Raw genomic sequence first — 24,666 nt, 5'->3', positions numbered from 1 at the left:
AGAATAAAACACCCAGAATAACCAAAGCAATTCTAAGGCAAAAAGCAGTGCTAGAGGTATTACAATACCTGACTTCAAATTATACTACAGGGTTGTAGTAACAAAAATTGCATGGTAAAAAAAAAATACTTTGGAATCAATCTAACAAAAGAGGTGAAAGACCTCTACAATGAAAATTCCAGAACACTAAAGAAAGAAATTGAAGAAGACCTTAGAAGATGGAAAGATCTCCCATGCTCTTTGATAGGCAAATTAACATTGTCAAAATGGCCATCCTACTAAAACTGTTTTACAGATTTAATGCAATTCCTATTAAAATCCCAATGACATTCTTCATAGAACTAGAAAAAGCAATCATGAAATTCATTTGGAAAAATAAGAGACCCAGAATAAATCAAAGCCATCCTTAACAAGAAGAGTGAAGCAAGAGATATCACAATACCAGACCTTAAACTATGCTACAGAGCAATAACAACAAAACAGCATGATATTAACACCAAAATAGAAATGTAGACCAAAGGTACAAAATAGAAGACAGAGACAAACCCTCATAAATATGGTTTTCTTATACTAGACACAGGCATCGAAAACATACACTAGAGAAAAGATAGCCCATTCAACAAATGGGACTGGGAAAACTGGAAATCTACATGAAACAAAATGAAATTAAACCTCTCTCACTCTCAGCCTGCATAAAATCAACTCAAAGTGGATCAAAGACTTAGGCACTAGAACAAAGACCCTACGCCTAATACCATAAAACTTCTAGAATAAATGAATTCAGCAGGATATAAAATCATTACCCATAAACCAAATGCATTTCTATACATAAGCAAAGAAGCCACTGGAAGAGAAATTAGGAAAACTACCCAATTCACAATAGCCTCAAAAAAAACCAATAAAATACTTGGGAATCAAAAACTGCATGGTACTCATATAAAAACAGACACATAGACCAATGGTACAGAAGATACTCAAGTAAACCTACACATCTACAGGCATCTGATCCTTGATGAAAATGCCAAAAACATACACTGGAGAATAGACAATTTTTTTAACAAAGGATGCTTGGAAAACTGATATCCATGTGTAGAAAAATGAGATTAGATCCTCTCTCGTCCTGTACAAAAGTCAATTCAAATGAATCAAAAGAAGTAGGAATTAGAACAAAAACTAACCAACTCCTAGAAGAAAACATTTCAATACTCCAATATATAGCACAGGCAACCACTTATTCAATGGTAACCCTAAAGCTCAGGAAATAATGCTTAGGGGTAATAAATGGGATGGCATCAAATTAAACAGTTTCTGCATAGCAAACAAAACAAGAATGTGAAGAGAACCAACAAAACAGGGGAAAATCTTGCCTATTTTTCTAACAGACGATTAATAGTCAGAGTATATAAATAATTCAAAAGACTAAACACCAAAAAACCAAATAACGCAATCAATAAATGGGCAAATGAACTCAACAAACACTTCTCAAAAGAAGAAATACAAATCGCCAATATATACACGAAAAAAATATTCAACATCATTACCAATTAGGGAAATGCAAATCAAAACTCAACACTAGTCAGAATGGCAGTTCTCAAGAATACACATAATAATAACAACTGCTATGGAAAGCAGTAAGGGTTTCCTCAAAAGGCTAGGAATGGAACCACCATATGACTCAGCTATACCACTCCATGGTATCTTCAAGAATTTAAAGTCATCATCGTATATACCATGGTATATATGGTATATACCATGGTATATACCACTCCATGGTATCTTCAAGAATTTAAAGTCATCATAGTACAGTAATATAGGCATACTCATGTTTACAGCAGCACACTTCACAAGAGCCAAACTATGGAACCAGCTTAGGTGTCCATCAACAGATAAATAGATAAATATATACACAGTGTGGGGCTGGGGTTGTGGTTCATTGGTAGAGCACTCGCCTCACACGTGTGAGACCCTGGGTTCGATCCTCAGCACCACATAAAAATAAATAAGTGAAATAAAGGTATTGTGTCCAACTACAACTAAAAAATAAATATTTAAAATATATATAATATATATTTAATATATATAATATTATATATATATATAATATATAATATTATATATTATATATAATATATATTTTATATTTATATATCCTGAAATTGTCATTTGCAGGAAAATAAGTGGAACTAGAGACTATTATGTTAAGTGAAATAAGTCAAACTCAGAAGGTAAAGGGTTGCATGTTTTCTCTCATGCAGAAGCTTAGAGAGGAAAAGGGAAAGAAAGTTGGGGGCAGATCTCATGGAAATCAGTAAAGGGACCAATGGATGGGAGGTGGGGAGAGAGGAAGTACTGGGAAGTGATACTGGCCAAGTTATATTGTTATAATGCATACATATATGTAACAACAAATCCCATCAGTATATACACCTGTAATGCACAATTAAAAATGTGAGCCAGGCGTGGTGGCGCACACTTATAATCCCAGTGGCTCAGGAAGCTGAGACAGGAGGATCCTGAGTTCAAAGCCAGCCTCAGCAATGACAAGGCTCTAAGCAACTCAGTGAGACCCTGTCTCTAAATAAAATACAAACTAGGGCTGGGATGTGGCTCAGTGGTTGAGTGCCCCTGAGTTCAATCCCTGGTACCTAAAAAAAAAAAAAAAAAAAAAAATTAAATAAAAAACAAAAAGTGAAAAAAAGTACAAACAACAAAAGCTGGAGAGGTTAGAGAAAAAGGAACAATTTTATACAGTAAGTGGGATTTTTAAATTAATATAACCACTATGGAAATAAGTATGGAGCTTTCTTAAGACTACAAATGGAACCACCAAATAACCCAGCTATACCACTGCATATATATCCTAAAGAATTAATTATACTACAGTGATACAAGCTTACTCATGTTTATAGCAGCACAATTCACAACAGTCAAACTATGAAACCAGCCTAGGTGTCCATCAATGGACAAATGGATAAAGAAAATGTGATACACACACACACACACACACACACACACAAAATGGAGTTTTATTCAACCATAAAGATGAATGAAATAATGTTATTTGCAGGAAAATGGATAGAACTTGAAAACATAATATTAAGCGAAATAAATGAAACTCAGAAAGTCAAGGGTTGTATGTTTTTTCTCTCATATGTAGGAGCTAGTGAGAAAAAAGGAAAATGGATGGTCTCATGAAAATCAAAGAGAGACCAGTAAACTAAAGGGATGAGGGGGAAGGAAACAGAGGTGAAAAAAGAGAAATAATGGGGAATGATTTTGGCCAAACTATACTGTTGTGTTGTGTGCATACACATTACAAACAAATCCCAATATTATGTACAGCTATAATGCACCAATAAAAAAAAAGTGAAAAAGAAAAATACTTGATATTCCAATGTTTCCTTTTATATATATATATATATATATATATATATATATATTCTTTTTTTTTTTTTTTTTTTGAGGGACACACTACCACTGGGCTATATCCCCAACCCTTTTTTTGTATTTTGAGATTAAAGTCTTGTTAGGTTGCTGAAGCTGGGCTCAAACTTGAGATTCTCCTGCTTCAGCATTGAAAGTAGCTTGGAATACTGGTGTGTGCCACCTCAAACAGCCATGTAATCAATCTTTTTTTTTTTTAAGTGTGGATAGGCTGATTTTATTTTATTTTTTTAGTGGTTCATGGACCTTTATTTTATTCATTTATTTATGTAGTCCTTTATTCATTTATATGTGGTGTTGAGAATCAAATTCAGTGCCTCACACATGTGAGGCAAGTGCTCCACCACTGAGCCACAACCCCAGTCCCATATGATCAATCTTGTTTAATAATACTTATCATTTACTTTATAAGGAAAACAGTGACTTGAAATTACATAGTAGTTCCCAAGCTTTTGGATTATCATCTTATTTTTACGTCGGTGTGAGCAACTGAGACAATGTCTCACAAACAAAACTGGCCTGGGATCTGGATATGTGACTTAGTGACATAGCACTTGCCTAGCATGTATGAGGCCCTGTGTTCCATCTCCAGCATGGGGGTAAAATAAAATATAAAAACAAAAACATACAACTGCCACTTCAAGGATTTTCATCACAGCATTATTTGTACAAGTTAAAAAAAATGGGGGGGGGGGCTAAATACCTAAATGCTTGCCCCAAATGTTTGTTCACAGGGTAAGTAATATGTATCTATACAGCTAATGAAAACAGTGAAGTATACCTACACATATCTCCAAAGAACTACTCCACAAATGAAAAATAAGCAATACTGAAAAAAATTCTATGAAGCTCATAATTGATTCAGCTAGGATTTTATCATATACAGGAATTTCTTTTTTGTATTTAGTCTTGTATAGATACCTTTCTTCTTTATGTAGCAATGGGGATGGAAACATGTATACTTTACTACTGAGCTACACACCTAGTCCTTTTTGAGACAGGTTCTCCCTAAATTGCCAAGGCTGGCCTCAAATTTATAATCCACCCTGCCTCAGCCTCTTTGGTCATTGGGATTACAGGTGTGCGCCACTCCTGGTTCTGATATATTAAATGGCTATTAACTGCTTCTCTGCTTGCAAGAACAAATGATTCTAAATAGTACAAAGGTCTATCAATACAAAAATGTTTATGTAAGTTAGCCGGGCGCGGTGGTGCACGCCTATAATCCCAGCAGCTCTGGAGTAGGAGGCAGGATAATCAAAGCAAGGCGCTAGGCAATTCAGTGAGACCCTGTCTCTAAATAAAATACAAACTAGGACTGGAAATGTAGCTCAGAGGTCAAGTGCCCCTGTATCAAAAAAATTTATATAAGTTATAACATAACTATGTAATGGAGTTATGTTTATACAGTGTGATCCCTAAGATGTAGCAAATAAATAAAAGCAAAATGTCCTCAGACTCCTTTGGCCTATTATTTCCTAGTCTCTTCTCTTAGCTGTGTGCTTTTCTGTAAGTGCCATGTACCACTCTTCCAAGGGAATACTTACAATTTTGTTGCAGTTGTCAATCAACTAACTCAGTACAGCTTTGGAGCCAGCCCATTAACTCTTAAGTTTGACTTTTCCTGTCTTGGATGAAACAATGGGTATGGAATTCTTGGCTCCTGAATGGCTGCATAGCGGTCAGATGATGCAACGTAGATATACAGGACAGCTAAGTGTCTATGAATGTGATCATTGGGAATAGGAGTGAAAAAAAAGACCTTCTTTCTCCCTTCCAGACTGTTTTGAGGCATGGTTTTCAGTCTGCTGGTATAGATGCAACAAACTGATAATTACTTGAAGAAATATGGAAATATAATTAATTGAAATGTATATACTTTATGACCTCACAATTATAATTCTAAATATGTACATTAGAGATATTTATGTATATGCATAAGAATATTGCCTTTTCTATTAACTTTGAAAAACTGAAAATGACCTAAATGTCCATGTGGCAGAATTCTAAAGATGGGTTTCTCAAGATTCGTATTCCAATTATTCAAAAATAATCTAGGTAGTGCTTTGAAGGGGTAATTAAACTCCTTAGTAAGTTTAATATATGGATAACTCAATCAGGGGTTTATTATTTTTTTTTTTTAAAGCAGTTTTCTCTTTAGGTAGTATATGAAGAAATCAGACAAGCTCTTTAAAGGGGCATGTGATGCCCTTGCTGAATTGTGATGGTGAGTGCCATATGATAAGGCATATGAGTGGCCTTAAGAAGCTGAGAGAAGCCACAGGTTGGCAGCTACCAAAAGCCTGGGCCAGCAGAGCACCAGAATTAGAACCATAAGAACTGCATGAACTTCATAACAAATTCTCACCTAGAGTTTAAAGGAGTTTTAAAAAACAAAACAAAAAGACCTCTGGCATACTAAGTTAAAGGGACCTGAAAAATAGCAGGTGCAAGAAGATTACTCTTTCATACTGTTTCTTAAAAGAAAAAACAAAGAGAAGAAATTCCCATATGAAATATGCAAATCTTAGCATCAAAGACAAGAAAAGTTGAGGCTGAAGGAATTCTGTACAAAAAAAAAAAAACTTTGGTTATATACTTTTGTGGTTTTGGTCTCACAAATTGAACTCAGGGGCACTCAGCCACTGAGCCACATCTCCAACCCTATTTTGTATTTTATTTAGAGACAGGGTCTCACTGTTGCTGAGGCTGGCTTTGAATTCACAATTCTCCTGCCTTAGCCTCCCAAGCTGCTGGGATTACAAGCATGCACCACCTCGCCCCTTTTTTTAATGAGGGCTCCCATGCCAAGTAAGTCTTCTATTACATTTCTATGCTTTTCCCTATTTATCTATGTCAATCTTATTCTGGAACCCAGCTGAGACCCTACAAAAATGATAAAGTTTCCTGCCCCTACAGCCTCCAAGTTATAGCCCACCTGACAAATATCTTGGCTTTCACCTTCTGATATCCTAAGCAAAAATAGCTAAGCCATGCCAGATTGACCTCAAAACTTTGGGATATAAATCTGTGTTATGTTATTTTAAACTACTGTATTTATGGTTTTTTTTTTTTTTTTTTTTTGGTGGTGCTGGGGATTGAACCCAGGGCCTTGTGCATGCGAGGCAAGCAATCCACCAACTGATCTATATCCCCAGCCCTTATGGTAATTTTCTTTATAACAGTGGAAAAATACTGCAGTCCATATATAGAGCATGGGTAAATACTGTTGCATACATGACAATTAAATCAACTACATATATATATATATATACACACACACACACACACAAGAGATATACATATATATATGTAATCATGGAAAAAATTAAAGTTTCAAGTAAAAAAAATTCATTATGAGATACAGACTGTCATTCACATATAATTTTGAGATCCTAAAGATTGCCATACATAGTTATTCATATTACTACATGCACTCTTAAGGTTTCACCAATGTGTTTTCTTTTAATATTTATTTTTTTAGTTACAGATGGACACAATGTCTTTGTTTTACTTTATGTGGTAGTGAGGATCAAACTCAGTACCTCAAGCATGCTAAGGGATCGCTCTGAGCCACAACCCCAGCCCTCACTCATGTGTTTTCTTTTTTTTTTTTGGATGTGTTTTCAATTCTGCATTTCAAAGAACCAAACTTATCTCATTTCTGCACTCAGAAAAACTAGAATTAATTTTTTTTTTATTTTAAAATACATTTAATAAAAATAACTGACAGTTTTACATATTTTACACCTGTAGAATATTTACAAATTCACTTCTACAGTATTTACTTAATACTTATTATTTTTCCATTATTTGCTTTTTGAACCATTTCCTCCAGTAACAGAATATCATCCTGGAATCTCTGTAACTAAAAAATTAACTTCTTGGGCAATCCTCCTAGAAAGCAAAAAGAAAAAAAAAAGTGTTCACAGTTAGTCTTGTAGTAATTTTAACCAGTCCTTGCATTCCAAATCCCATTATTTAACTTACTGGCACTTAAACATTAAGCATAGTTTATACTTATGAATGTGTGAAAGGAGGAAGGAACTCACAGATAGCTCTCATAACTCTGAGGTATACTAAACAAACAGTTAATAGCACATTTTTTCTATTTAATGCAACTTAAAAAAATAGCCAACCCTGGCACAGTAGTATACAGCTGTAATTCCTGCTACTTGGCAGGTAGATCTGAAGTTGAAGCCAGCCTCAACTTCAACCCTCAGCAAATTAGCAAGACCCTGTCTCAAAATATAAAAATAAGAATCATGGAAGCAGCTCAGTGGAAAAGCACCCCTGGGTTCAATCCCCAGTACAAAAAATTAAAGTTAATACCTCATAAGCTACAATTCTTAGCTTTCCTTCAGTCACTAGCTATATATGAGCTCTTTGTAGTTCTCTGAATTCATTCAATTTCTTATAAAAATGGGAATATTTACCTTGTTCCAAGGCCTCAGTTCTTTTCCGTTTTGTTGCCATGGCTGGGTTTGACTGTTCCTTTAAAGTTTCCACAGGACAATTTGGTCTTGGCAGCTGACATCCAGGGGTTGGTCCTGGACGATTACTGAAGTACTTAGTTTTCAATGCCTTTTCAAAGATACCAAAGTAAGGTTTTTAAGTGAATATCTGAACTGTGTGCAGGAAAATCTACAAATGCTCAAAAAATTAATGCCCCAAATTTCAGGGGACATTAAAAATACTATGTGATTGGGCTGTGCCTGTGGCTCAGTGGTAGAGCACTCACCTGGCACACTTGAGGCACTGGGTTGGATCCTCAGCACCACATAAAAATAAAATAAAGGTATTGTGTCCACCGACAACTAAAAATACATTTATTAAAAAAAAAATACTATGTGATAATCCCTATTCCCCAAACAAAGTACAATTAAAATAAAGTATTTGGACACGCAAATAAATCACTACAAGTAACAATCTAGCATTCTAAGATTATTAATTTCGTTACTTTAAGAAAAAGACTGGCGGGGCTGAGGCTATATATAGCTCAGTGGTAAAGTGCTTGCCTTGCATGTGTGAGGCACTGGGTTCAATCCCCAGCATTACATAAAAATAAAGAATCCCTTGCTCTCTTCTCCGGTCTCTTGTCTTCCCTTGCCCTCCAGTGCTGCCATGCCCTGTTCTAAAGAAGTAACCCCCACTCCCCCAACAAAAGGCCCGGCCTGCGGAGAAGGGCGGCTTGGGACTCCGCACGCTACAGCCCCGACCCTGGGGACCGCGTGGGCCGCAGGCTATGACCTGTACAGTGCCTATGATTATAAAGTACCACCTATGGAGAAAGCCCTAGTGAAAACATTTGAGATAGCTCTTCCTTCTGGGTACTATGGAAGAATAGCTCCACATTCTGGGTTGGCTGCAAAATATTTCATAGATGTAGGAGCTGGTGTCATAGATGAAGATTATAGAAAAAATGTTGGTGTTATTTAATTTTGGCAAAGAGAAGTTTGAAGTAAAAAAGGGTGATCAAATAGCACAGCACATTTGTGAACGGATTTTTTTATCCAGATATAGAAGAAGTTCTAGTGTTGAATGATACTAAAAGGGGTTCAGGAGGTTTTGGTTCTACTGGACAGAATTAAAATACAGGCCAAGTATAGAAAAATGTTACTTTCTGCTTAGTGTTAGTATTTTGCACGACTGTAAAGCTAGCTTTAGCTTCTAAAAGTTTATTTTCTTATGATAAAGGAAAGAGTTTCTTTGTTAGTATCACATGGAAACTTTCCAATATTTTTTCAGTTTATAGTTGTATGTAAATCTGTGGTAACCTAATGCAAAATTTTTAAAATCAAACGTACATTAATCTCACATTTAAAAAAATATTCAATAAACGATATCCTTTCAACTTAACAGTAAAGAAACTGTGTTTATATACAACTAAATATTAAAAAGAGAGAGAGAGAGAGAGAGAGAGAGAGAGAGAGAGAGAGAGAGAAAGAAAGAAAGAAAGAAAGAAAGAAAGAAAGAAAGAAAGAAAGAAAGAAAGAAAAGAAAAGAAAAAGACTCCCCATAGCTGAGTGGTAGAGTGCTTGCCTAGCATGTGTGAGGCACAGGGTTTGATCCTCAGCACCACATAAAAAAATAAAGTGTCCATTGACAACTAAAAATAAGGTCAGGCACAGTGGCACACACCTGTAATCCCAGCATCTTGGGAGGCGGAGGCAGGAGGAGCATGAGTTCAAAGCCAGCCTCACCAATTTAGCCAGGCGCTAAGCAACCCTATCTCTAATAAAATACAAACTAGGGCTGGGGATGTGGCTCAGTGGTCAAGTGCCCCTGAGTTCAATCCCTGGTATCAAAAACAAAACAAAACAAAAACAAACCCAACCAAAAATATTTAAAGAAAAAACAAACAAACAAAAGGCTCACTTCTAATATTCCACAACTGAATGCTGACACTAGAAAGATATTATCCATTTTGGTTCTCTAAACATTATGAAATATATATAGTTCAAAACGCACTTGCTCAAAGAGAACTTCAAGTTGGTTACAACATCCACATATATTCAAATTCCAAATCATACAAATTCTTAAAAGTAAGGCTTTTAAAAACTTGCATTTCTAAAAGTATTACTTCCAAGTCACAGCAGTTCTATAAGGAAATTAAACTAATTTTGGACTAAGCAGAGATCTAGGAAAAAAAGAGTATATAATTTTAACTAATACAGACATCCATGAGATAAAATCCACTCATTCCCTGCCCCTTCAGAACTCCCAGGACCAAGGACTGAACTCAGTTCCTTGTGCATCCTAGGCAAGTGCTCTGCCATTTAGCTAAATCCCCAACCCCTAAAACCCATTTTTAAGGGTTCTGTTGGGCTGGGGGTTATAGCTCAGTTGTAGAAAATGTATTTAGCATGTGCAGTTCAAACTCCAGCATAGGAAAAAATATATATATCAAAATACAACCCAATCTAACAAAATCCCACCCAAATTCATTATTGTGACTAGTACTTTTCTGTAAAAATACTATTAATGGGGCTGACTCAACCGTACAGCGCTTGCCTTGCATATATGAGGCACTGGGTTCAATCCTCAATACCACATAAAAATAAATAAATGAAGTAAAGATAGTGTGTCTATCTTTAAAAAACCCACTACTAATGAAAATAACTTTCTAGATAACTGTACCTAGTCTCTTCTGATGTAAATAATATATAAGAGTAAAATGGCATCAATAAGTTTACTTCTTTGAAATTAGAAGAGAAATTCTAATGGTAAAATACCCAGTATGTATATACTAATGTACCATGTACTGTTAAAAAGAGAAGGTTTATTTATTAGCAGGGCACAGTGGTGCATGCTCATAATCCCACAACTTGGGAGGCTGAGGCAGGAGGATCACAAGTTCAAAGCCAACCTCAACAATTTAGTGAGGTTCTAAGCAACTTAGCAAGACCCTGTCTCAAAATAAAAAATAAAAAGGGTTGGGAATGTAGCTCAGTGGTAAAGCATTTCTGGGTTCAATCCCAAATACCGAGAGAGGTGGGGAAGAATGGAGGGAAGGGAAGGAAGGAGGTTTATTTATAAAAGTAAATGCATTAAACAATGATTTGGTAGTCTAATATGATTTGAAGACTTGTGATGCTTTTTTTTTTTTTTAATTTTAGTCTCTTCCTTTATAAGGTCAAATAATTATATTATTGCATTTTTGCACTGCTCTACCCAATTAAGTGTTTGTGACTTGTGATTACCCTTTTTGGTGTGCCTGTATTTGTTTTTTTCCCACCCCAGTAATAGATATTAAAACCATGGTCACGTGCTAGGTAAGAGCTCTACCACTGAGCTACATACCCAGCCCTTACCGTGTGTGTTCATAAAACAAAGAAAAGTATTTTTACTATATAAGATCTATAGATCTTATATTTTTGTATTGGATAACTTTACTCATTATTTGTTTATTGTTATTTCTCCAATTTTTCCCCCTCCCTTCTTTTAAGAGCAGATATTGGTCTTCCAAATTGTTCATTCTCATTTCTTTTAAACAACTCTCAATTGTTTAGGTTAAATTTAAAATATCTTTCAATTTCTTGCAAGCATACCATTGTATCTGACTATAACCTTCCTTCCCATTAACGCTTTCTGATTGAAAATAACCAGATTAACTATCTGGATTGTAATTTATTGAGGTTGAGGATGGGGGGTGGGCACTAAAAGAAGCACTTTCACTATGAGGCTTGCCATAAAGTTTAAATTAATACATAAGAATTCAACTAATACATACCATTTATTTTTTTAAAAATATTTTTCATAGTAGATGGACACAATACCTTCATTTTATTTTTATGTGGTGCTGAGGATTGCACTTAGTACCTTACGCATGCTAGGCAAAGCGCTCTACCAACTCAACTACAACACCAGCCCTACCATTTCTTAACAGTTACAAAGCAAAACACATCCTTCTGATAAAGAATGTTAGAAATTTTACAAAATTCAAATTTTATTTTATCAGTGCTAACACTATCTTTATATCTCCTAATATAAAGAAAAATTGTTAAAAATACCTGTGTGGCTGTAATTCGAGTACAAGGATTAAATAAGAATAAGCCTTGTATGAGATCCAGCAAGTCGTCTCCTGCTGCAATGAAGATGTGTTGCAATGGGATTCCAGGGAAACTCTTAAATGTCACATAATCGGGAAGACTACACATGTCCTATAAAAATATTTTATAATTCAAATTTAAGTAAAGGACTGAAAGGTACATAGATGAGATAAAACTCATATTTGCAGATGATATGACGGTCTACATAAAAAAATCCCAAGAAATCTATTTGTAGAAAACAAAACACTGAACATGGTGGCACATGCCTATAATCCCAGCTGCTTAGGAACCTGAGGCAGAAGGATTACAAGTTCAAGGCCAGCCTCAGGAACTTAGAAAGACCTTGTCTCAAAAAATTAAAAGGGTTAGGAACATAGCTAAGTGGTAAAATACCCACTATCAGAAAAAAAAAATTGTAGAACAAGGCTACAGAATAGAAGATCAAACATTCTTCTATATACTAACAATGAACATGTAGACACAAACATTAAAAACATAATATCAATCACCAAAAAGAAAAATGAAATACTTACATGAAAAGGAACAAAACAGATATACATTCTTGTACTCAAAGCTACACAATGCTGATGAAATAAAAGAGTTCTAAATTGTTTGAGAAACCTCATTTTTGTACAATGGAAGATTCAACATATTAAGGACATCAATTCTGAAATGGATATAGGCTTAATGCAATTGTTAATCACAATCGATAAAATTAATATAGATGTAAACTAATTATTCTAAAACTTATAGAAAAATGCAAAAGAATTAGAGTAGCTGAAATAATTCTAGAAAAGAATAGAGTGGGTGGGATCATTCTATCTGACTTTAAGAATATCTAATTTATTTAATTAAGACTGTGGTATTTACAGAGCAAGAGATAAAACAGATCAGTGGAACACAAAAGATGATCCAGAAGACCACATATTAGCCAGGCCTGGTGGCACATACCTAAAGCCCAGCTACTTGAAAGGCAGAGGCAGGAGGATTTTCAGTTCAAGGTCAGCTTTGGCAACTTAGCAAGACCCTGCCTCAAAGTAAGAAATTTTTATATCTTATTCTGGAATGTATTGGTAGAATGTCCCTGGGTTCAATCCTTTGTACGACCAAAAAAAAAACATTTGAAAATTTTAAAAAAGGGGCTGGGACTGTAGCTCAGTGGTAGAGCACTTGCCTAGCATGTGTGAGACACAGGGTTCAAACCTTAGTACCACATAAAAATAAATAAATAAAGGCATGCTGTCCATCTACAACTACAAAAAGAATTAAAAAATAAAAACAAAGGAGACATTGGTAATCAAATACTATGTAGAAAATCACAGCAGAAAAGTAGAAAAGCAGAGAACTCATATTATGAACAGTAGTTGTGGAGTCAGATCCAGATTAAAGTCCTAATTCTGATATTCACTGTGACCTTGGGTAAATTACTTTTTTTTTGTATGGAGATTGAACCCAAGGGCACCTAACCATTGAGCCACATCCCTAGCTCTTTAAAAAAATTTTTTTATTGTGAGACAGAGTCTGCTAAGTTTTTGAGGCTGGCTTTGCACTTGCAATCCTCCTGCCTCAGGCTCTAGAGCCCCTGGAATTATACGCACACACCACCATGCCAAATTATTTAATTTCACTAAGTTTCAACTATCTGATTTATACTATTATTGGGTAGATTAAATATGATTTATGAAATGCCCGCCATGAATGACATATAGTAAGGTCTCAATAAATGATGACCTTTAGGGAATGTTTTATAATTAGAACATATATTGAACTTTCCAATTAGGAAATTGAGGAAATAACAGTACTTAAGAAACTCCTTAAATAATAGTTTCAGATAATTTTCATTACAGTTTTAACTATAAGATAAGAAATATGATTAAAAATTTCTCATTTCTAGCATTTATTTATCCCTCAGGACATGCAGCAAGAATGTGAGGAAATAGCAAAAGTTATATAATTTTTTTATTTAAAAAATAAGTGAAAATGTACTGTTAAACTATAATATAAAACTTCACAGCTCAAATCGGTATAAATTTTATGATAGATTTTTATCTATTGAGACCCCGGAGCTGTCCTTGAACTCTTGGGCTCATGATCCTCCTGCCTCAGCTTCCTGAGTAGCTGGGACTACAGGTGTACATCACTGCACCCAACTTTATATATTTTTTTGAAGACAATGTAATGAAATAATCATAATACTGAAACATCTTAATTGCACTAATAATACTTCATATAAATATACCTAAATGCATGAAGACATTAGTTAAGTAAAATGAAATAGCCATAAAGGAGAATATTTCAGCCATTAAAAAGGGAAGGTATGCCCTTGGGCTGGGGTTGTAGCTCAGTGATAAAGCACTTGCCTAGCATGTATGAAGCACTGAGTTCAATCCTCAGCACCACATAAAAATAAATAAAATAAAGGTATTGTGTCCATATACAACTAAAAGAATATTTTTTAAAAATTAAATTAAAAAAGGGAAAGATTAATGATAAGTATTTTATTTTATTTGAGCAAAAGGAGCCAAGTTAGTTACAAGACAAAAATCTGAAGTGGGATCACTTTTTTGGAGCAGGAGATTGAACCCAGGGTCTTAGGCATGCTGAGCATGTATTCTACCAATGATCTACATCCCCAGCCCCTAATTTTTGTTAAAAAATGAGATAAAATGCAACCCTATTATATATGTTTGTACTTGTGGGTATACAAACTCAGCATAGCTTTATACCAAATATAACAGTGATAACCTAAGAAGGAATTACTCGAGAGAAGGGCTATATGTATAACAGAGGTTGAAAGGTATGCCATAATTTTAACGTATTCCTTTATAAACTTTTTAATCATTTGTAATTTTGTAATGAGGCTATCACAACTAAGATATTTAATATATTTCTTCAATAATCACATGACAGAACATACATGAAGCATATGACAACTAAATAAACTTACAGAACCCTAACTATAGTTAAAAAAAACTCATAAGGGCTTACAGGCCACTGTTCCTCAGTTGGTGTGCCTAAAGTTTCGAATATTCTTGTCAGTTGGTCGAGATCTGAATCTCCCGGCAAAAAAGGAACCTGAGAAAAAGCAAGAGATATTTCAAGGTGGTTTGTGATAGTTTTTAATACAAACAATACTATAAATTTAATAATAAAAATGCTAAAAATCTCTGTAACATTAAAAAATGTAGACTGAGATATAATGTATGTGGCATTAGATCCTTCCCACATTTGAAAAAGTAAATAGTACCTTCAGTATCCATTTTATTCACTACATAAATTTTTAATAAATTTTTACCATGCGCTGTACCCTAAACACAACAACAAAGGATTAAAATTGCCCCTGCAGTGAAGGTGGTGAACACTGTTGATGTAAGTAAACAGGCATTTATTTACAATGTGTTAAGTGAGAGTACATTATCTTAGATGACAGAGGAATAGCACCTAGCCCATTCAAGATGGGTCAGGGAAGGATTTCTAGGAAAGCGGCAGTGATAGGTGAAGGATGAATATGAGTTAGCAAGAGAAATATCTAAGTTGAAGAAGAAAACTATTCTAGGGCAGACAAAAAAGCTGGGAGGGAAAAAAATATTCCAATCTTGTTTAAAGAATTTAACAAATTCTTTATCTGAAGAGATATATCAGACAAACAATTACAAGCTAAAACTTGAGCTAGCTGGGCTCAGTGGCATATACCCGTAATCCCCACAACTTGGGAGGCTAAGGCAGGAGAATCGCAAATTCAAAGCCAGCCTCAGCAAGTTAATAGGCCCTAAGCAACTTAGTGAGACCCTGTCTCAAAAAATAAAAAGGGATGGAATGTGGCTCACTGGTTAAGTCTCTCTAGGTTCATTCCCTGGCACCAAAAACTCAAAACAAAACTAGTAAGTTGATAAACAATCAAAAATCTCTGCTATACATGGACCTTGTATTTTTTTTTTTTTTTTTTTTTTAGTGCTAGGGATTGAACCCAGGACCTTGAGCTTGCGAGACCAACTAAGCTATACCCCTAGCCCCCATAGACCGTATTTTCTAATTCATTTTTCTCAAATATCTATGTAAATATATATAAAAGAAAAAAGGTATTTAATTCTCTATGAATACATTGGCCTCCAGTATTTTTCATGGCTTTGACAAAGTTTATAGATTCACTGTGAAGACAAGAGATTAAAAGCCAGGTCTTCAAATTCTTTGTTACTGTGTACTCCTACCAGCAAAAACAAACACAAGCGTCAGGCCCAGTGGCTGATACCTGTAATCCCAGTGATTTGGGATGATGAGGCAGGAGGATCACAATTTCAAGGCCAGTTTCAACAACTTATTGAAACCCGAAGCAACCTGGTGAGAGCCTGTCTCAAAATTAAAAATAAAAAGGGCTAGGGACACAGGTCAGTGATAAAGTGCCCCTAGGTTCAACCACCAGTACTGAGGAGGGAAAAAAAGGAAGCCCACAATAATATCCCAGGCACCAATTATCAACTTATTGCTTTTTCAGTTCTCTATGGAAATAGATCTGGAACCTTAAAATATCTTCCTTTCATCAATGGACACTGAAGTTTTGTCAAAAGAGAATGCTGGAGAGACCTTAAGTGAAAGAACAAGTTTTGTTTTCTGGTTTCAGTTTGCATGCTCAGTTGACCACTGCAGTATCCTCAGGTTCTTTATCATCAGGCCTTTTCAGCGTGAGATATGAGCAGTCTCTCCCGTGCTCAGCTACAGTGGTATAGGAGGCCAACAGTCACCCAGCAGAGTGCTTCCAGAGAGACATTTTTTATCTGAACAGCCTTTGTCAGCATCCTGGAGCACAGATTTCCAGCACATTCTAGAAAGCAGATTTCTAGTAAGTTTTACCAGTACAGATCCACAACAAGTTTTTGGCTCCCTTCAATAACATCTAGATCTCAGCCCTAGAGTGGTAGTGATGAGCTCCTAAAACTGTAGAATTAGTTTTATTTCTTACCATTTAATCCCTTATTAACTATAACAGGAAATTAGAGTAACAATTCTTTATATTAACTTCCCTGATAAGAGGAGAATTATGAGGTTTCCTAATTAAGGTATAGGCCAGAAAGAGGGAAGAAAGAAATAAGTCATTTTAACTCATAACTTCAAACTAAATCAAGAAATGAAAAGAAAAAAAAATGTTCCACATTCATTTTCCGTATGCTGAAGATTATCCACCAAAGCTAAAATTCATTGTTTTTTTTTTTTTTCCAGGGGTGGGTGGGGTGGGGTGGGGTGGGGCGTGTACCAGGAATTAAATTCAGGGGCACTCAACCACTGAGCTACATCCCTAGCCCTATTTGTATTTTATTTCGAGACAGTGTCTCACTGAGTTGCTTAGCACCTAGCTTGTGCTAAGGCTGGCTTTGAACTGCCTTCAGCCTCCTGAGCCACTGGGATTACAGGCGTGTGCCATTGCACCCAGCTTGCATTTTGCTTTTCAAATAACCCAGACAAGTAGTAGCAAAAACTTATAGACTAGCCCCCAACCTAGTACTTTGCTTGCTTTGCATTGTTCCACCCACTTTATTTATAAATTATACAAAACTACCATCATGTATGTCATATTTACATAAACTGTATTAAATAACATTAAAAGTACTTTTGAATAAACTTATATTTTCTTTTAATATCTCGGAATTATCTTGTCCCCTATAGGGACATGTATTCTCATGTCCAATGCGATCTGCAAATTGTAGACAAGCTTGCAATTTTAAGGACGGCTGTATTTTTGTATGAGGTAAAAAATTTACATTAAAATGAGCTGCGGGGGCTGGGGATGTGGCTCAAGTGGTAGCGCGCTCGCCTGGCATGCGTGCGGGCCCGGGTTCGATCCTCAGCACCACATACAAACAAAGATGTTGTGTCCACCAAAAACTAAAATAAATAAATAAATATTTAAAAAAAAAAAAAAAAAAAAAAAAAATGAGCTGCGTAGGATACGGGGTGGTATAGCACTTGCCTAGCATACATGAGGTCCTGGGTTCAATTCCCAGCACTGCAAACCCTTCCCAACCCCACCTCCCAAAAGACTCAAAACCAAAATGAGCTGCCAAATATATGGATTTTGTTTTTGCCTTTTTTTTTTTTGGTGATGCTGGGGATTGAACCCAAGGCTTTGTGCACGCAAGGCAAGCACTCTACCAACTGAGCTACATTCCCATCCCCAATAGATTTTTCAATCCCAATTTGAACAAGACATTTATGAGAAAAAATTGGGGAAATCTCCAATACCAGACTGGGTATTTGATCAAGGAATTATTATTATTATTAAAGAATTATTGTTCACTCTCTTCAGATCTCAATGGTATTGTGGTTATGATAAAGAATCCTTACCTTCTAGAGGAAAACACTGCAGTAACATATGAAAAATGTTATATGATATCTAAGGTGGGAAGCTCCAGTGCACCACTATGTACCACTGTGCCTAGCCTCTTAATAGTTTTTAACATATGGCAGATTTTATCTTACCAATATATTCCCACACTCCATTTTTTGCCACAAAACAAAAAAGCCACAAAGCTTAAGTTCTAGTTCCATGGCACCTCTTCCTTCCAGGACAAAAGATTGTTTAGTATGCATATTTTCAAATATGCAAAAACAGAGTAGTAAAAAGACTCTGAATATACTCATCAACCAGCTGTAACAGCTGGTTTGGGGGCTTTTTTTGATACTGGGGATTGAACCCAGGGATACTTAACCACTAAGCCACGAACCCAGCTATTTTTATTTTTAATTTTGAGATAGGGTCTCACTAAGTTACTGAGGCTGGCCTTGAACTTGCAATCCTCCTACCTTAGCCTCCTAAGTCACTGGGATTATAGATGGGCACCATCACACCTGGCGAGCTTTGTGTCTTTTATATTGTATTTGTATTAAATTTATACATAAACCTTGTTAAAACCTAACTAGTACTAGAGACTTACAATAAAAACTGGTCCTTTGACCATAACCCCCCCCCCCTTTTGTGACTATTTTTGTTCAGACTGTTTCCATTCTCGTACAATTTGGTTATCCTAGAGGCAATGGTTTCCAAGCCCCGCTCCTCCAACTCCTGTGGCCCTCTCTTTGGCATCTTTCTTAGTACGAAGGCTAAGATTCCAGTTATTCAATATCATACTAAATATCAAACCAATATGATTAAACATTGTAATCCTCCAGTTTTGTTTTTTTTAAATTTCCTTCTTTCTGGAGACCTCCTCTGCTAAGCTCTCATCTCACCAATTCCAATCTAGACTAGTGTTCTCTGGGCCTGTGTTCACTCATACCTGTTTTCTCAGCAGAGAGTTTATTAGCTTTTTTAAAAATGTTGATTCTCATGTTCCCTGGATCCCATACCCTTTTCTTGGTTTATTCTCATTTATAGTAGACCCCATCTTCCAAAAACTTTTAAGAATGGAAAGGAATATAAATATTTTTGTCGGGGGTGGGTACTGGGGATTAAACTCAGGGGCACTTGATCACTGAGCCACATCCCCAGCCCTTTTTTGTCTTTTGTTTAGAGACAGGATCTTACTTAGTTGCTTAGTGCCTCACTTTTTTTTTCTGAGGCTGGCTTTGAACTCACGATCCGCCTGCCTCAGCCTAGCAAGCTGCTGAGATCACAGACATACACCACACGTGGTGTATAAATTTTTAATAAATTTTATTTATTCTCATATTTAACTGAAAATATGAATAAGAATAAAATTCTAGGTTGAAAATCATTTCCCCTCAAAACATGGTTAGTTCTGCAGATTCTAATGCTATTTAGAAAGCTGACGCCATTCTTTACCCTAATCCTTTGTTTTCTATGTAAGATGTTATTCGTCTCTGGGAACATAGGCCCTGACTTTCGATGGTGTGACTTATTTTTTTCCTCTTATAGTGGTGTGCCTTCAGTAGAATTTTGATCTTTCCTGGGTCAGTGCTTTATGGTATGATATACTCTTAAAACGCTAGGCAGGAGCAGTGATATGGTTTGAATGTCCCTCTGAAACTTCATCCCCAAACTCATATGATTATTTGGAGGTGAGGATTTTGTGAGGTAATAAGGTTTTCAGGTTAGGGTCCCCATAAACAGACTGGTGGAAAACCCTCTCCCCACCTCTGGTACTAGGGATCAAACTCAGGATCTGGAGCAGTCTAGGCAAGTGCTCCACAACTGGGCTGTAACCCAATGCCTACATTGTTAAACACCTTTTTAGTTTAGTATAGCTTTTTTTCTTTGTGTACACAAGCTATTTTTTTTTTTAAATATAATTTTATTTACATTTTGGTTTTTGGTGGACACAACATCTTTGTTTGTATGTGGTGCTGAGGATTGAACCCGGGTCGCACGCATGCCAGGCGAGTGCGCTACCGCTTGAGCCACATCTCCAGCCCGCTATTTTTTGTATTTAAGGAAATAAGAAAGCTATCTAATTATGGTTTCACATTTCTTCAAACACTTGAGTAAGCAGATGCTGGAATATGAAGATAAAAACACCCAGCTTCAGGATCCCTGAATAATCATTTGCTTTCATCTTTCAGAAGAGCTAGTCTTCCTTGGGAACTAAATGCTATGGTGAGAGAAAAGTTTCCAAGTTTGCATTTCTCTCTCTAGTGAGCATAAGAGAATATTTTATTGTAAGATGGTGTCAGAGAAATGTTATAGGGTCACCATATCTGTTTGAACAGAATGAAAATAATGATTTCACACAAGTTTTAAAGTTCTTGAGGCATCCTAGATGTTCATCAGCAAATAAATGGATAATAAAAATGTGTTATATATACATAATGAAGTTTAGTCAATCATAAAGAAAAGTAAAATTACGTCATTTTTAGGAAAATGGATGAATTTGAGACTACTAGGTTAATGGAAGTAAGCAAACTCAAAAATCAAAAGTCATATGATTTCTCTGGTATATGGAAGCTAGAGAGGAAAAAAAAAATGAAAGGTGGGGCTGGATATCTCAAGAAAATCGAAGGGAGATCAGTAGAACAGAGGAAATGGAACAGCAGGTAAGAGGAGGGGAGGGAGGGGGAAAGCATCAGGAAATGACATTGACCAAATTATATTGTTATAGTGTGTGCAAGTATGAATATATAATAAGACTTAACAAGTATGAATATATAACTATAATACACTAATAAAATATGGACTAAAATTGGGGGGGGGGCACTAAAAAAAAGTTCTTTGTAATGGCAGCTACAGTAGTTGATATATTTCTAAAGTGTACTCTAAATAGCTCCAAACAAAAAACCTTCCAGGAGGACAAAAGTTTATTCTAACACCTTTAGTCAATATAGAAATACTGACATATTACAAGTTAGTTTCTGTGTTCTGAAATAAAATATAAGACTCTTATTCTAAATAGAGGTCTTCTCATCTCAAGTAAGCATTAATAAAAAGGATGTATTTGGAAAAGGCTTCTTTAAAACTATTTTTTAGTTGTAGACAGACACAATATCTTTGCTTTATGTATGTATGTATGTGGTGCTGAGGATTAAACCTAGTGCCCCATGTGAGGCAAGCGCTCAACCACTGAGCTACAATCCTAGCCTTTTTTTTTTTTTTTAAAAAAAGACAGGATCTTGCTAAGTTGCTGAGGCAAGTCTCAAATTCTCAAATTCAGGATCCTTTCTGAGTAGCTGGGGTTATAGGTGGGCCCCACTGCATCCAGCTGAGGATTTTTTAAAAACTATTTAGTTGGTTTCTAGTCTTTCTGTTGCAGGGATAATGATGGGAAGATGATTTCTACACAAACAATACTGAAATATGTACATTAATTTAAGACTTACCCTTAGAAGCAACTCTGCTAAAATACAGCCGACAGCCCACATATCCACACCTACACCGTACATTCTAGCTCCAAATAGTAACTCAGGGGCCCGATACCATCTGAAGGACAAAAAGAAATAATGTTCATTTGAGAATGTAATTACTAAAGACATTTCTTAGACATGAACTATCCTGGCTTGTTTTTTAAGTTTTCTTTCTTTTTTTTTTTTTTTTTGGGGGGGGGGAGGCTGGGGTGGTACTAGGGATTTAACCCAGGGGCAATTTACTATTCACCTACATCCCCAGCCCTTTTTATTTTCAAACAGGGTCTCACTAACTTGTTAAGGCTGGCCTTGAACTTGCAATTCTCCTGTCTCAGCCTCCTGCACTGCTGTGATTACAGGCATATGCCACCACACAAGGCTCCTTGCCCGTTTCTAAAACCAATTCTTCATCATAACTACAAGATACCATACACACCTGCCAATTTTCAAGAAGAGTTCTCCTGAAAGCCAAGTATGGTGGCATATGCCTGTAATCCCAGCTACTCAGGAGGCTGAGGCAGGAAGATTACAAGTGTAAGGCCAATCTTGGTAATTTAGCAGGACACTCACAAAATAAAAAGGACTGGGAATGTAGTTCAGAAGCTGAGCACCCCAGGTTTCAATCCCCAGAACCATAAAAAAATTAATAAATAAATATTGATGCTTGGTGTAGAGAACTTTCATTCACACAGAAGGTTACAGAACCAAGAATGACAATATAATAAACAAAAAGGCCACTCGAGTTTCAGATTATCTAACTAAAATGTAGAAGAAGCATAAATTGTTCTCAAAAGTTACTAAAGGTGCTGGGGACAAAGCTCTGTGGTAGAGTGTTTGCCTAGGATGTGCAAGGCTCTGGGTTCAATTCCTAACATCACAAAAACAAGTTATAAGGTAAATATCTGAGAATGAAGTTAATTCAATTTCATTTTTAAAAAGAGCTATTTTCTTCATTGTATTAAAACGTAATAAAAAAGGGATGCATTTTTAAGAAGACACCAACAATGATTCCTGAACTCTGCCAAGATATTTCAGAGAGGCCAACTGATGCTCATTTGTGACCAATAACCAATAATAGCACAAATTTTCAATTATTTAAAGGATTCTTACCTGGTTACAACCTGATGTGTATAAGCTCTATTGGGGCTCCCAAACGATTTGGCCAGGCCAAAATCTGCCAGTTTTAGAACTCCATTTTCATCTAGCAACAAATTGTTTGGTTTCAGATCCTGTATCATGGAGGTTTTAAACAAACAAATAAGCAGGGTTGGGAAGAATACCACAGTGATATATTTAGTTGGCTTATCTTTAAACATAGAAAACAGGGTAATTCTCAAATTTTAAACAAATGTCAACTTTTTTTTCCACAAATGTAAAGTCCCAAAGCAAAGTAAGATTTATATTACTTAGTGAGATTTGGGGTAAGGTACTTAATTTGACTAAGCACCAATTTAACTAATTCATAGAGTAACTGTGAAGACTAAATTTAATATTTTCTGTAAAGGGTCTAGTGGAATCACTGGTTCATAGTAAGCACCCAATAAATCATTGCAACTGTGAATTTAATAACAATAATATATGTGAACTTTAGAAGAACATATTTTCCAAAACATATTTTCCAAAATCTATGCAAAAGAGCTATGAGTAATAACCTAAAAAAAGTTCCAAATTTAAGATATGAATATGTAATTTTTAACTACTAGTTCCTATGTACCCAAGAACATCTATCTAGATAATTTTTTCTTTTTTTGAGACAAAAAAAAACCCAGGAAATTTTATTTTCAAGTGAACTTAGCCATAGGAAATAGTTTCTTTTACAACTATCCTGGTAGTACATTTCCTGGTCCCTCATTGAAATTTCTTGAGAAATAAATTCATTATGCTTCAGTTTTTCTATTTACAAAATGAGGACAATCGTTTTTATGACACTAGGAGTATATTATAAATAACAATTACTTATACAGAACTTTAATGATTACAGCAGAAAAATGAAGAATATATAACACAAATAATGATATCTTTAAAAGAGAAACAGACAAAAACAAAAGGACGCAAAATTTCTCTTATTACTCTCTACCTTTTATAGCAGGTGGAGAAGCATATACATAATATTGATCACATTGAGACACGAAGCTATATTTAGGACATTCCCAATGATGGTTTTCCTTCCCCCCCCCCCTTTTCAGAATTTAGGCTTTATAATGTTTTGCACTGAAAAATTTTTTTCCTGGTTTGAAAAGAATTTGATATCCAAAAGATGTTTTTAGTTAATGTGATTTAAATATAAAGTATATAACCTTGCACTTAATGGACTACTTTCTAAATTTGAGGGAAAAGCCAAGGACTTTTTTTTGTTATCCTCTACCAGTTCTGCATCCACAATTCAACCAACCAATAATCAGTTGCTATATAGTTAGACCTTTGTATGTACTATTTACTTATAAATACCTAATAAATGCTATGTAATCTAGAGATGATTTAAAGTATACATAAGGATTAAATAGGTTATATGCAAATACTACTCCACTTTATAGAAGGGACTTGGGCACCCCTGGATTTTAGTATCCATGGGATTTTTTTTTTTTTTAACTTTTTTTTTTAATACAATGCCTTTATTTTTATGTAGTAGCTGAGGATCAAACCTGGGTCCTGCCTGTGCTAGGCAAGCGCTCTACAGCTGAGCCAAAATTCCAGCCCAGAATTTTTTTTTTTTTAATATGTATTTTTTAGCAGTAGTTGGACACAAAATCTCCATTTTATATTTTTATGTGGTGCTGAGGATCAAACCCAGGGCCTTGCATGTGCTAGGCAAGTGCTCTACCGATGAGCCACAATCCCAGCCCTATCCATGGGAATTTTGATAACAGTCCCCCATGGATACTGA

At 35.5% G+C, this 24,666-nt stretch overlaps 1 protein-coding gene and 1 pseudogene across 5 annotated transcripts in view; one reads left to right on the top strand and one right to left on the bottom strand.

Annotated features, from left to right (window-relative positions):
- Positions 1-7,124: 7,124 nt before the first annotated feature.
- The window catches only part of Cdk7 (cyclin dependent kinase 7), a 34,169-nt gene continuing 16,627 nt past the window's right edge, over positions 7,125-24,666 (bottom strand). For all 5 annotated transcript variants that reach the window (XM_046456145.2, XM_046456146.2, XM_058583089.1 and 2 more), the window contains 6 exons: positions 22,893-23,011; positions 21,759-21,858; positions 14,985-15,071; positions 11,958-12,107; positions 7,881-8,028; positions 7,125-7,341 (listed from right to left, as the gene is read on the bottom strand). In XM_046456145.2, the coding sequence (XP_046312101.1) occupies positions 7,313-7,341; positions 7,881-8,028; positions 11,958-12,107; positions 14,985-15,071; positions 21,759-21,858; positions 22,893-23,011 (633 nt within the window). In that variant the 3' untranslated portion in view covers positions 7,125-7,312. The remainder of the gene's footprint in view (positions 7,342-7,880; positions 8,029-11,957; positions 12,108-14,984; positions 15,072-21,758; positions 21,859-22,892; positions 23,012-24,666) is intronic.
- On the top strand, positions 8,603-9,035 carry LOC124100593 (deoxyuridine 5'-triphosphate nucleotidohydrolase, mitochondrial-like; annotated as a pseudogene).

This window comes from Marmota monax, unplaced genomic scaffold, assembly GCF_021218885.2.
Source record: "Marmota monax isolate L192 unplaced genomic scaffold, Marmota_monax_Labrador192_F-V1.1 WCK01_AAM20220418_F8-fsc00130, whole genome shotgun sequence".
NCBI classification, from domain to species: domain Eukaryota; kingdom Metazoa; phylum Chordata; class Mammalia; order Rodentia; family Sciuridae; genus Marmota; species Marmota monax.
Note: the sequence above shows the minus strand (reverse complement) of the source record. Positions and strands in the feature narration are given on the sequence as shown.